The sequence below is a fragment of the Oncorhynchus keta genome, chromosome 10, assembly GCF_023373465.1.
Source record: "Oncorhynchus keta strain PuntledgeMale-10-30-2019 chromosome 10, Oket_V2, whole genome shotgun sequence".
Taxonomy (NCBI): domain Eukaryota; kingdom Metazoa; phylum Chordata; class Actinopteri; order Salmoniformes; family Salmonidae; genus Oncorhynchus; species Oncorhynchus keta.
Genome location: NC_068430.1, coordinates 34,281,888 through 34,296,001, shown reverse-complemented (window position 1 = coordinate 34,296,001; position 14,114 = coordinate 34,281,888). Strand labels below are relative to the sequence as shown.

At 41.6% G+C, this 14,114-nt stretch overlaps 1 protein-coding gene across 2 annotated transcripts in view; it reads right to left on the bottom strand.

The window, feature by feature from the left end:
• Nucleotides 1-2,340, bottom strand: part of LOC118388567 (beta-1,4 N-acetylgalactosaminyltransferase 1-like) — a 35,382-nt gene extending 33,042 nt beyond the window's left edge. The window contains exon 1 of one of the 2 annotated variants that reach the window (XM_035777769.2): nt 2,078-2,340. In XM_035777769.2, coding sequence (XP_035633662.1) covers nt 2,078-2,084 — 7 coding nt within the window. In that variant the 5' untranslated portion in view covers nt 2,085-2,340. The remainder of the gene's footprint in view (nt 1-2,077) is intronic. The other variant, XM_035777770.2, reaches the window with a different exon arrangement.
• Nucleotides 2,341-14,114: the final 11,774 nt, after the last annotated feature.

The following is a 14,114-nucleotide window of genomic DNA, read 5'->3' as shown; positions in this document are numbered from 1 at the left end:
CCCCCAAAGGCTGCCCAACCCCCCTCCACGCCACTCCGCCAACCACCAGGATGCCCGGCATCAGAACATTCCAGGCATCCCCGTGATTGGCAGATAGCAGGTTGATTGACATGTCGGACCCCGCGAACACCGGGTACTGGTCAGTACAACACAACCACCTCCTAGCCTAACACATAACACACAGCTGTCTGTGCGGGTCGCTACAATATCATACGTTTTGCAAATTCATACCATAGTGTACGAATTGTAATTTGTGACATATTATACAAAATGGATGATGGACATACCAAAATTAATACATATACAAAATATAACATGACATTTGAAACATAATATTATTCTAATTGGAGTGTCCTAGATTTTGATTTGACAAAGTTTTTATTTTTATTTTCCAACTCTTTTTGCATATAACCTAATGCTTGTAAACCTATCCAAATCAACCCGGTTTCCATAAGGGATGGACATTTTACTCAAGACAAAGGTTTTAGTCCCCTAAAGGTTCATGCACGTCACCTGGGTTGGGTGCTAATTATTTTTGTAACTTACAGACACATCCAATTACCAATGTTTTTCACCATGACAGCAAGGAAACCCCTGAGAGCAGTGTATGTGTGTTTTGCACAATGCCTACTCAGATGTGGAGTGGTTGTTCTGCTTTGCTTAGCTGCCTAGTTCTACTGGTTATTGGGGATGGAAATTAGGTATCTAAGAAGTGTTCATCTCCATGTCTGGACTGGACTGCTGGAGTATATAGCCTAGTATTGTAGGCCTATGTGTGCTTTTAAGAGAGAGGAGAGGAAGAACAGGTGCATTTAATTTACTTAGTTTAGCTAATTATGCAAGCATGGTGATTTATAAGAACATATGCATTATTAGGGTGTGGCTATAGAGGAGACACAAACTTTCTTGCAAACAGTCTTATGTAGAGTAGGCTAATAGTAGGCCTATTGTGTAATGATGTATGATGTGTTGGCTATAGTGAAATGTAGGCCACTCACAGGCGGTTGGTGGCACCTTAATTGGGGAGCGCAGGCTCGTGGTAATGGCTGGAGCAGAATTGGTGGAATGGTATCAAATTACATCAAACTCATGATTTCCATGTATCTGATGCCATTCCATTTGCTCCGTTCCTGGCATTATTATGAGCCGTTCTCCCCTCAGCAGCCTCCTGTGCAGCCATTATCAATACAGACATGGTCTCAAATCACTGATGCAGAAGACGTGCTCTGCATATTGACTGAGAATATGATTATCAGCATGGGAATCCTCTCAATATTCCAAGGTTCTTAAAAACACGTTTACAGTTTATAGGCTAGTGCAAGAACAGGACCGCTACCTGAAAAATATTATATGGGCTATACAGAATCAAACAGTGATGAAACAAAATGTAGGAAGGTGGGTTGGCTACCTGTATCCATGCCGGTGCGATGTCTAGCACCATCTGTGTTCCTCCCTACTAAATTACGGGATGCTTATTTTACCTTCAATCATCGACAACATCTTATCCTTGCGCTCCGATATTCTTCCAACGCCGCAACCCACAGCCCAAATGAGGAAAAACACACTTATGATGTCGTTCAGATCTAATCATAATGTGGAGCAATTTCAGGCCAACGCACGTCAATGGCCAGTATTGAGATATAATATGATTTGATTCAGCCTTTCTCTCACAGGCCTCTCAGCTAACCGGGTGGTGACTACACATACTGTAGACAAATACAGGTCTGATTAGCCTGCTTGTCTATTAGGCTTTAATGGATATTTCCTCACTACAAATAAAATATTGCTGCAATTGCGCTCGTAATAGTCGCCAACGCCTCTTATGATATTAAAGCTATACTTAAGATAGATAGGATAGAGATTGTGTATAACACGCTTTATGCGTGTTTGCTTTGAAAGGTACGCATTTCATGATTGTCTCGTTAAAACATTTTAATTAAAAGGACACATTGAAAAAGACGAAATGAAACATTAATTTTACCTTAACATCTCTAGTAATCAGATTGGCCTTCTCTTGAAATAGCCATCAATATGCTCATAATGCATGCGTAAAATTTTTGTGTAAAAATCTACTTACATTCCATTTATTTGAATCCGGCAGTCACACTGTTTAATTCCAATAGATTATATACTTCGTCCCAGCAGCTGTGTACCTGCACCTCGCCTGCGTTTTTCAGACAAGACTCGTGGATTAAAAGGACGCGAGAGGGATATGCCACGAGCGCCCAATTGGAATCGCAGCAGAATGGAGGTAAAGCTTCGATCACACCGACAGTGTTTGGCATTGCAATGACATTCATTTCCAATAAAACGCTGCGTTTACCTTGCAGCATTGCGTTGCAGAGGTAGTTGCAGTTCATTGGGTGTTGTGCATGCGTTGAATTTATCTAACGTATGCGTCAAACTGTATGTGTAGACGGCTTGACAGAAATGGTAGGATAAGGTGAATATTGAACTAAAGTCGGTGTGATCGTATCTCCTCCATGGGTCCAACAACCGCATTGCAACCCATGTGTGTAGATAGATAACTACATTCAGTGTAGTTGTGTAGCAGCTCAAAATGGTATGCAGCAGCGTTAAGCCTCAATCACACCACACCATTTTCATTATGGTACACCACAAGTACATTCATTTCCAATTGAACATATGCTCAAACTGTATGCTAGACAGTTTGACAGAAATGGTAGCAGAAGATGAATGTTAAGTATATCATCTATAGAAATTAAAACAGTGTGACTGTCAGATTCAAATAAGTGTTATGTAAGCAGATTTCTACACAATTATGTTACGCATGCATTATGAGCATATTGATGGCTATTTCAAGAGAAGGCTGCATTCCATTGGAACTGAATGTACTTGTGGTGTACCACAAAAAGAATAGCTGTCGGTGTGGTGTGATCGAGCCTTAACGCCTTGATCACACCGACAGTATGATTGCATCAATGCTGCATACCATTTTGGCAGCAACGCAACAACACTGAATGCAGGTATCTATCTACACACATGTGTTGCAGATGGTTGTTGGACACATGGAGGACATAATCAGTTTCACATTATCCTCAAAGCCGTGCCACTTTGACAGTGGTTACTTTTCTTAATCTAGTTTCGGTCTGACTCAGACCTTAGCCTGCAAGCACACTTTTGCAACTGCTAGGGCTTAACCACAAATACTAAAATAGATGGCTTGTGCAACGTATAGTGGCAGAGTTTTAGACACATAAACTCAGCAAAAATAGAGTCCTCTCACTGTCAACTGTGTTTATTTTCTGCAACTTAACATGTGTAAATATTTGTATGAGACAACTGAAGACAAACTGAACAAGTTCCACAGACATGTGACTAACAGAAATGGAATAATGTCCCTGGACAAAGGGGGTGTCAAAATCAAAAGTAACAGTCAGTATCTGGTATGGCAGCCAGCTGCATTAAATACTGCAGTGCATCTCCTCCTCATGGACTGCACCAGATTTGCCAGTTCTTGCTGCCAGATGTTACCCCACTCTTCCACCAAGGCATGTGCAAGTTCCCAGACATTTCTGGGGGGGAATGGCCCTAGCCCTCAGCCTCGGATCCAACTGTTCCCTGAAGTGCTCAATGGGATTGAGATCCGGGCTCTTCGCTGGCCATGGCAGAACACTTACATTCCTGTCTTGCAGACAATCACGTACAGAACAAGCAGTATGGCTGGTAGCATTGTCGTGCTGAAGGGGGGAGGATGAGGGAGGAGGAAGTCTTCCTTGTAAGGCACAGCTTTGAGATTGCCTGCAATGACAACAATCTCAGTCCGATGATGCTGTGACACACCACCTAAAACCATGACGGACCCTCCACCTACCAATCGATCCCGCTCCAGAGTACAGGCCTTCATGTAAACGCTCATTCCTTCGACGATAAACGCAAATTCGACCATCAACCCTGGTGAGACAAAACGATGACTCGTCAGTGAAGAGCACTTTTTGCCAGTCCTGTCTGATCCAGTGACGGTGGATTTGTCCCCATAGGCAACGTTGTTGCCGGTGATGTCTGGTGAGGACCTGCCTTACAACAGGCCTACAAGCCCTCAGTCCAGCCTCTCTCAGCCTATTGTGGACAGTCTGAGCACTGATGGAGGGATTGTGCATTCCTGGTGTAACTTGAGCAGTTGTTGTTGCCAACCTGTACCTGTCCCGCAAGTGTGATGTTCGGATGTACCGATTCTGTGCAGGTGTTGTTACACATGGTCTGCCACTGCGAGGTCGATCATCTGTCCATCCTGTCTTCCTGTAGCGCTGTCTTGGACGTCTCACTGTACGGACATTGGAATTTATTGCCCTGGCCACATCTGCAGTCCTCATGCCGCCTTGCAGCATGCCTAAGGCACATTCACGCAGATGAGCAGGGACCCTGGGCATCTTTCTTTTGGTGTTTTTCAGAGTCAGTAGAAAGGCCTCTTTCGTGTCCTAAGTGCTCATAACTGTGACCTTAATTGCCAACCGTCTGTAAGCTTTTAGTGTCATAATGACCGTTCCACAGGTGCATGTTCATAATTGCTTCTATGGATCATTGAACAAGCATGTGAAACAGTGTTTAAACCCTTTACAATGAAGATCTGTGAAGTTATTTGGATTTTTACAAATTATCTTTGAAAGACAGGGTTCAAACAGTCAAAACTCTTGAATGAGACGGTGGAACTCTCCTGCCTTCTTTCAGGACTTCAACCATCCCTGGACCCACATAGACCTGCGCTTTTGGCGAGGCTGGTCCAACAGCGAGATCATGACCGCCTTCCTCAACGTTGGTCTCATTGTTAAGAGCCTACTATCTACTATATTGACTATTTATTATTGTAATTCTATCCAAAACTATGCATTTCTAAGGGAAATTATATTATAGGCTGTCACAAGTTTGTAGATGCCATGGAATAAATAATATTTATGCTACTCTGCAAAATAATTAATTAAAAACTCCAAGAAATTCTGTACTAAAGATTTTTTAAATTATGTAATTCAACACATTTTTTTACTGTATACACTACCGGTCAAAAGTTCTAGAACACCTACTCATTTGAGGGTTTTTCTTTATTTTTACTATTTTCTACAAGGCATTCATGTAGTTAGATTTTATTTGCCACGGTCACTGCTGGCATACAGTACGAGTCAAACATTTGGACACACCTACTCATTCAAGGGTTTCATTATTTGTACTATTTTCTACATTGTAGAATAATAGTGAATACATCACAACTATGAAATAACACATATGGAATTATGTAGTAACCAAAAAAGTGTAAAAGAAATCAAACTATATTTGAGATTCTTCAAATAGCCACCCTTTGCCTTGATGACAGCTGCACACTCTTGGCATTCTCTCAACCAGCTTCACCTGGAATGCTTTTCCAACAGTCTTGAAGGAGTTCCCACATATGCTGAACACTGTCTGCTTTTCCTTCACTCTGCAGGTCGACTCATCCCAAACCATCTCAATTTGGTTGTGGTTGGGGGATTGTGGAGGCCGTGTCATCTGATGCAGCACTCCATCACTCTGTGTGTGACGTCCAAACTCAGTAGCTCTACACTCACTAAGTTGACTGTGCCTTTAAACAGCTTGGAAAATTCCAGAATATGATGTCATGGCTTTAGAATCTTCTGATGGGCTAATTGACATCATTTGAGTCAATAGGGGGTGTACCTGTGGCTGTATTTCAAGGCCTACCTTCAAACTTAGTGCCTCATTGCTTGACATCATGGGAAAATCTAAAGAAATCAGCCAAGACCTAAGATTTTTTTTTTGTAGACCTCAACAAGTCTGGTTCATCCTTGGGGGCAATTTCCAAACGCCTGAAGGTACCACGTTCATCTGTACAAACAATAGCACACAAGTATAAACACCATGGGACCACGCAGCCGTCATACCGCACAGGAAGGAGACGCGTTCTGTCTCCTAGAGATGAATGTACTTTGATGCAAAACGTGCAAATCAATCCCAGAACAACAGCAAAGGACCTTGTGAAGATGCTGGAGGAAACAGGTACAAGAATATCTATATCCACATTAAAACGAGTCCTATATCGACATAACCTGAAAGGCCGCTCAGCAAGGAAGAAGCCACTGCTCCAAAACCGCCATAAAAAAAGACAAACTACGGTTTGCAACTGTATATGCCGCAACATCTCAAGACATCAGTCAGGAAGTTAAATCTTGGTCCAAATAAGTATTCCAAATGGACAATGACCCCAAGCCAATTTGTGGCAAAATGGCTTAAGGACAACAAAGTCAAGGTATTAGAGTGGTCATCACAAAGCCCTGACCTCAATCCTTCAAAAAATGTGTGGGCAGAACTGAAAAAAATGTGTGCGAGCAAGGAGGCCTACAAACCTGACTCAGTTACACCAGCTCTGTCAGGAGGAATGTTTGGTTTGACACAAGTTAAACGATTTAAAGGCAATTCTGCCAAATACTAATTGAGTGTATGTAAACTTCTGACACACTGGGAATGTGATGAAAGAAATAAAATATCAAATAAATCCCTCTACTATTATTCTGACATTTCACATTCTTAAAATAAAGTGGTGATCCTAACTAACCTAAGACAGGGAACATTTACTAGGATTAAATGTCAGGAATTGTGAAAAACTGAGTTTAAATGTATTTGGCTATGGTGTATGTAAATGTCCGACTTCAACTGTATATGTACATATTTTTATTCCATCCCTTTACTTAGATTGGTATGCATGAGGTAGTTGTTATGAAATTGCTAGATTACTTGTTAGATATTACTGCACTGTCGGAACTAGAAGCACAAGCATTTTGCTAACCTCGCATTAACATCTGCTGACCATGTATGTGACCAATAAAATTTGATTTGATGAAGCCAACCCACCTTCCTACATTTTTTCATTTGGCTGTTTGATTCTGTACAGCCCATCAACTCTTTTCAGGTAGCCATACTTTTCTTGTGTTAGCCTAGCCTGTAAATGTTTATTCAGAACCTTGAAATATGGAGAGGATCCCCATGATGCCATATTCTCAGTCGATATGCACAGCACCTCTTTTGCATCAGTGATTTGAGACCATGTTTGCCCTAACAGTGGCCTACATTTCACTATAGCCTACACATTATACAGCATTACACCACAGGCCTGCTATTAGCCTATTCAGCCCTATCTTAAGCATCTGTTCTTATAAATCACCATGCTTGAATAATTAGCTCCACTAAGTAAATAAAATCCATCTGATCTTCCTCTCCCTTAAAAGCACACAATGAAAATGGACTGCTATATACTCCAGCAGTCCAGACATGGAGATGAACACTTCTGAGATACCTAATTTCCATCCCCAATAACCAGTAGAACTAGGCAGCTAAGCAAAGCAGAACAACCACTCCACATCTGAGTAGGCATTGTGCAAAACACACACACACTGCTCTCAGGGGTTTCCTTTGCGTCATGGTGAAAGCATTGGATGTGTCTAAGTAAGCAAAATAATTAGTACCTGATCCAGGTGAGGTGCATGAACCTTGAGGGCACTGAAACCATTTACAGTCTTGAGTAGGAAGTAGGAAGCGGCGCAAGTCCTAATCCAGGCACTTGTCATCTCCCGTCTTGATTACTGCAACTCGCTGTTGGCTGGGCTCCCTGCCTGTGCCATTAAACCCCTACAACTCATCCAGAACGCCGCAGCCCGTCTGGTGTTCAACCTTCCCAAGTTCTCTCACGTCACCCCGCTCCTCCGCTCTCTCCACTGGCTTCCAGTTGAAGCTCGCATCCGCTACAAGACCATGGTGCTCGCCTACGGAGCTGTGAGGGAACGGCACCTCAGTACCTCCAGGCTCTGATCAGGCCCTACACCCAAACAAGGGCACTGCGTTCATCCACCTCTGGCCTGCTCGCCTCCCTACCACTGAGGAAGTACAGTTCCCGCTCAGCCCAGTCAAAACTGTTCGCTGCTCTGGCCCCCCAATGGTGGAACAAACTCCCTCACGACGCCAGGACAGCGGAGTCAATCACCACCTTCCGGAGACACCTGAAACCCCACCTCTTCAAGGAATACCTAGGACAGGGTAAGTAAGGGTAAGTAATCCTTCTCTCCCCCCCCCAACAAGATTTAGATGCAAGTGGCTGTTCCACTGGTTGTCATAAGGTGTATGCACCAATTTGTAAGTCGCTCTGGATAAGAGCGTCTGCTAAATGACTTAAATGTAAATGTAAATGAGTAAAAGGTACATCCCTCACCCTTATGGAAACGGAGTTGCTTTGGTTAGGCCTACAAGCATTTGGTTCTATGTAAAGAGAGTAGGTTGAACCAATTTGGAGTCAGGGGTCGACGTAACATTGTAAATGTATATCTGTGACTCTAATTAGTATGATGTGTTTCAGATGGTATGTATAATTTGTGGTTGTCCATCATCCATGGTTGTCCATCATCCACTATGACAGACAAAATAAGAAAAAAATCCAGAAAATCACATTGTAGGATTTTTAATGAATTTATTTGCAAATTATGGTGGAAAATAAGTATTTGGTCACCTACAAACAAGCAAGATTTCTGGCTCTCACAGGCCTGTAACTTCTTTAAGAGGCTCCTCTGACCTCCACTCGTTACCTGTATTAATGGCACCTGTTTGAACTTGTTATCAGTATAAAAGACACCTGTCCACAACCTCAAACAGTCACACTCCAAACCCCACTATGGCCAATATCAAAGAGCTGTCAAAGGACACCAGAAACAAAATTGTAGACCTGCACCAGGCTGGGAAGACTGAATCTGCAATAGGTAAGCAACTTGGTTTGAAGAAATCAACTGTGGGAGCAATTATTAGGAAATGAAAGACATACAAGACCACTGATAATCTCCCTCGATCTGGGGCTCCACGCAAGATCTCACCCCGTGGGGTCAAAATGATCACAAGAACGGTGAGCAAAAATCCCAGAACCACACGGGGGACCTAGTGAATGACCTGCAGAGAGTTGGGATCAAAGTAAAAAAGTCTACCATCAGTAACACACTACGCCGCCAGGGACTCAAATCCTGCAGTGCCAGACGTGTCCCCCTGCTTAAGCCAGTACATGTCCAGGCCCGTCTGAAATTTGCTAGAGAGCATTTGGATGATCCAGAAGAAGACTGGGAGAATGTTATATGGTCAGATGAAACCAAAATAGAACTTTTTGGTAAAAACTCAACTCGTCGTGTTTGGAGGACAAAGAATGCTGAGTTGCATCCAAAGAACACCATACCTACTGTGAAGCATGGGGTGGAAACATCATGCTTTGGGGTTGTTTTTCTGCAAAGGGACCAGGACGACTGAACCGTGTAAAGGAAAGAATGAATGGGGCCATGTATCGTGAGATTTTGAGTGAAAACCTCCTTCCATCAGCAAGGGCATTGAAGATGAAACGTGGTTGGGTCTTTCAGCATGACAATGATCCCAAACACACCGCTCGGGCAATGAAGGAGTGGCTTCGTCAGAAGCATTTCAAGGTCCTGGAGTGGCCTAACCCCATAGAAAATCTTTGGAGGGAGTTGAAAGTCCATGTTGCCCAGCAACAGCCCCAAAACATCACTGCTCTAGAGGAGATCTGCATGGAGGAATGGGCCAAAATACCAGCAACAGTGTGTGAAAACCTTGTGAAGACTTACAGAAAACGTTTGACCTCTGTCATTGCCAACAAAGGGTATATAACAAAGAATGGAGATAAACTTTTGTTATTGACCAAATACTTATTTTCCACCATAATTTGCAAATAAATTCATAAAAAATCCTAAAATGTAATTTTCTGGATTTTTTCCCCCTTATTTTGTCTGTCATAGTTGAAGTGTACCTATGACTAAAATTACAGGCCTCTCTCATCTTTTTAAGTGGGAGAACTTGCACAATTGGTGGCTGACTAAATACTTTTTTGCCCACTGTATATGAATTTTCAAAACGTATGACATGTTACAAATTTAAATTTGGTGTGGCAAATGTTAGCAAGGTGGCTAACATTAGCTAGGCTGGGGGTTAAAGTTAGGGTTAGGTTAAAGGGTTAGGTTAAAGGGTTAGCAAACATGGTAAGTACACTGAACAAAAATATAAATGCAACAATTTCAAAGATATGACTGAATTACAGTTCATATAAGGAAATCAGTCAATTTAAATAAATTAATTAGGCCCTAATCTATGGATTTCACATGACTGGATATATATACAGTGCTGTGAAAAAATATTTGCCCCCTTCCTGATTTCTTATTTTTTTGCACATTTGTCACACTTAAATGTTTCAGACCAAATCAATTTAAATATTACATAAAGAAACTGCATTTTGTGTTTACTTGGGTTAAGTGATTATTTGATTTATTAAGAGAAAAAAAGCGATCCGAACCGTCATGGCCCTATGTGAAAAAGTAATTGCCCCCTAAACCTAATAACTGGTAGTGCCACCCTCAGCAGCAACAACTGCAATCAAGCGTTTGCGATAACTGGCGATGAGTCTTTCACGCCGCTGTGAAGGAATTTTGGCCCACTCTTCTTTGCAGAATTGTTTTAATTCAGCCACAATGGAAGGTTTTCGAGCATGAACCGTCTTAAGGTCACACCACAGCACCTCAATCGGATTCAAGTCCGGACTTAGACTAGACTTGAATCCATATCCATATTTTTTTCACGATTTAACAAGCGGGGGGGCAATTACTTTGTCACATAGGGCCATGAAGGTTCGGAAAGCTTTTTCCCTTAATTTAAAACTGCATTTTGTGTTTACTTGGGTTATCTTTGTGTAATATTAAAATTAGTTTGATGATCTGAAAGATTTAAGTGTGACAAATGTGCAAAAAAAAAGAAATCAGGAAGGGGAAAATACTTTTTCACAGCACTGTATATCTACATATATATATATATATATATACAGTATATATCTGTTGGTCAGAGATACCTTAAAAAAAATGTGTGGCGTGGATCAGAAAACCAGTCAGTATCTGGTGTGACCACTACTTGTCTCATGCAACACATCTCCTTCTCAAAGAGTTGATCAGGCTGTTGATTGTGGCCTGTGGAATCTTGTCCCACTCCTCTTCAATGGCTGTGCAAATGTGTTGGATATTGGCGGGAACTGGAACACGCTGTCGTCACATTGATCCATAGCATCCCAAACATCCTCAATGGGTCACATGTCTGGTGAGTATGCAGGCCATGGAACTGGGACATTTTCAACTTCCAGGAACTGTGTACAGATCCTTGTGACATGGGGCTGTGCATTATCATACTAAAACATTAGGTGATGGCGGCTGATGAATGGCAAGACAATAGGCCTCAGGATCTCGTCACGGTATCTCTGAGCATTCAAATTGCCATTGATAAAATGCAATTGTGTTTGTTGTCCGTAGCATATGCCTGCCCATACCATATCCCACCGCCACCATTGGGCACTCTGTTCACAACGTTGACATCAGTAAACCCCTCGCCCACACGACGCCATTTGTCCAGTACAGTTGAAACCGGGTTTCATCCGTGAAGAGCACACTTCTGCAGCGTGCCAGTGGCCATTGAAGTTGGTACCCACTGAAGTTGCTTACTACCCTAGTGAGGGCGACGAGCACGCAGATGAGCTTCCCTGAGACGGTTTCTGAAAGTTTGTGCAGAAGTTCTTTGGTTGTGCAAACCCACAGTTTAATCAGCTGTCCGGGTGGCTGGTCTCAGACGATCCAGCAGATGAAGAAGCCGGGTGTGGACGTCCTGGGCTGGAGTGATTACACGTGGTCTGCTGTTGTGAGGCCGGTTGGACGTACTATCAAATTCTCTAAAAGTATGTTAGAGGCAGATTATGGTAGAGAAATTGACCTTCAATTCTTTGGCAACAGCTGTAGTGGACATTTCTGCAGTCAGCATGCCCAATTGCACACATCCTCAAAACTTGACATCTGTGGCATTGTGTTGTGTGTCAAAACTGCACATTTTAGAGTGGCACAAGGTGCATCTGTTTAATGCGGTTTAATCAGCTTCTTGATATGCCACACCTGCCAGGGAGATGGATTATCTTGGCAAAGGAGAATACTCACTAGCAGGGATGTAAAGAAATTTGTGCACAACATTTGAGAGAAAAAAGCTTTTTGTGCATATGGAACATTTCTGGGATCTTTTATTTCAACTCATGAAAACACTTTACATGTTGAGTTTTATATACATATATGTTTTTTTTACCTACTTGGAACTGGTAGGTTCCCTAGCAAAGTATCTAAAAAGTAGTAAGTAGTTGCTAAAATGCTGAAGTTGTCTGTGATAAGATTCGCAACCTTTGGGTTGGTAGACATTTGCATTACATGCCAACCAACCACCCTACTTTCGTTTTTATCTTAAGTAACCTTTTGTCTTATGTAACCATGCCAAAACGTGACATATCATATTAATTTGAGTGTACCCGGATTTACATTTAATATGTTATGTCTAGTGTATAAGACCAGGTTGGTTGAACTTCTGCAGGTTGCCAGGGCAGGGCATCATGTGATTTATGAGGGCTGAGTAGTTGCTTAGTGCTGACCCTCTTCTGGGGGCGGCAGGTAGCCTAGTGGTTCATGGCCCCATTACAGTTTTAAAATGTATGCCTTTTATACACCTTTCCAACATACTTCTCAGTATTTGGTATTCAGACTTACCTTATTCAGTCGCATAATTCTACCTTGGGCACTCTGAATATATTTCATTCCACCGCTGAAAACCCTCCCACTTGCTGGCCAACAGATTTTTTAGTGGAGTTTTTATTCAATAGTGTTTTGTACTTCTTAGTTTGAATTTTGTCGACAGACTAGAATAAAGCGAGAGAACGGGTTCAGATCAATTAAAGAAAGCCATCTAAAGATATGCATATTTGTCTCTGTTTCAGCACCAATTGGTAGAATTAAAAATACTCTGATCTTGTATATTATTTAGGTTTAGGAAAGTATTTATGAAGCATAAAAAAAACAGGTTTGGAGAGCCTTTACGCTCAAAAGAAAAAAAGGGTGGTTTGACTCATTCAGAAAATTGCCACATTCAGTTCCAAATACAGCGCCATGCGTCTGGTTCAAACTGTTACGGCTAGGTCTGCACTCCGCTCCACAACAATGTTTATCATCAACTGCTACTAATGATCCTCAGCAACAACCACGCTGCCATGACGGCATTTACAGATGTAGTAAATGAAACAATGTAATTAAATGGAATAACAATGTAGGCTATACCAACTGAAGGAACTAACAGTAAATTAGCAGTTGAATGTGTGGTTATTAGCCTACTGACGGTCGATACTGATAGTGGCTAATCAGGGTAGGCTGCTGAGGGGAGGACGGCTCATATTAATGGCTGGAACGGAACTGAATGGCATCAGACTGTGTTTGATGTATTTGATACTATTCTACTCATTCCGCTCCAGCCATTACCACAAGTCCGTCCTCCCTAATTAAGGTGCAACCAACCTCCTGTGTGGCTAATATTTAACATGATAGAAATAGGAGAGAGAAAGTCGGGCGAGCCTATAATTAAGACATTCGAAAGTGCCCATCCCTGCAAGTTAAAAGGCTGTACAATTTAAATTCTGCATAATGGCACAGCATTTCATTAACTTTACTGTGGGGAAGTGTATGTGTTATTATTCAGTTTGCTGCCGGACGACTGGTTTCACATTTGTCTCCGGCGATTATAAGGTCAAATATATCTAAAACAAGTGTCATTCATATTTACAATTCACTTATCCAAATGGATTACTCATTTACCTAGCTCTTATCAAGTTCTAATTTACAGTGCATGGATAATGGTGTTTTTTCTATTGGGAAAAAATTAAGTAGATGCTTTTTCCAACTTGCAACTGGTAGGTTCCCTAGACCTTATTAATGGCATTGGTGGAAAAGGACCCAGTTGTCAAACTTGAGTAAAAGTAAAGATACCGTAATAGAAAATGACAAGTCACCCAGTAAAATATTACTTGAGTAAAAGTCTAAAAGTATTTGGTTTTAAATATATTGGTTTTAAGTAAATGTAATTGAAAAAAATTACTTAAGTATTAAAAGTAAAAGCAAATTCCTTATATTAAGAAAACCAGACAGCACCATTTGTTTAAAAAAAAAAATATATATATTTTTTTACAGATAGTCAGGGGCACGCTCCAACAATTTACAAACTAATAATTTGTG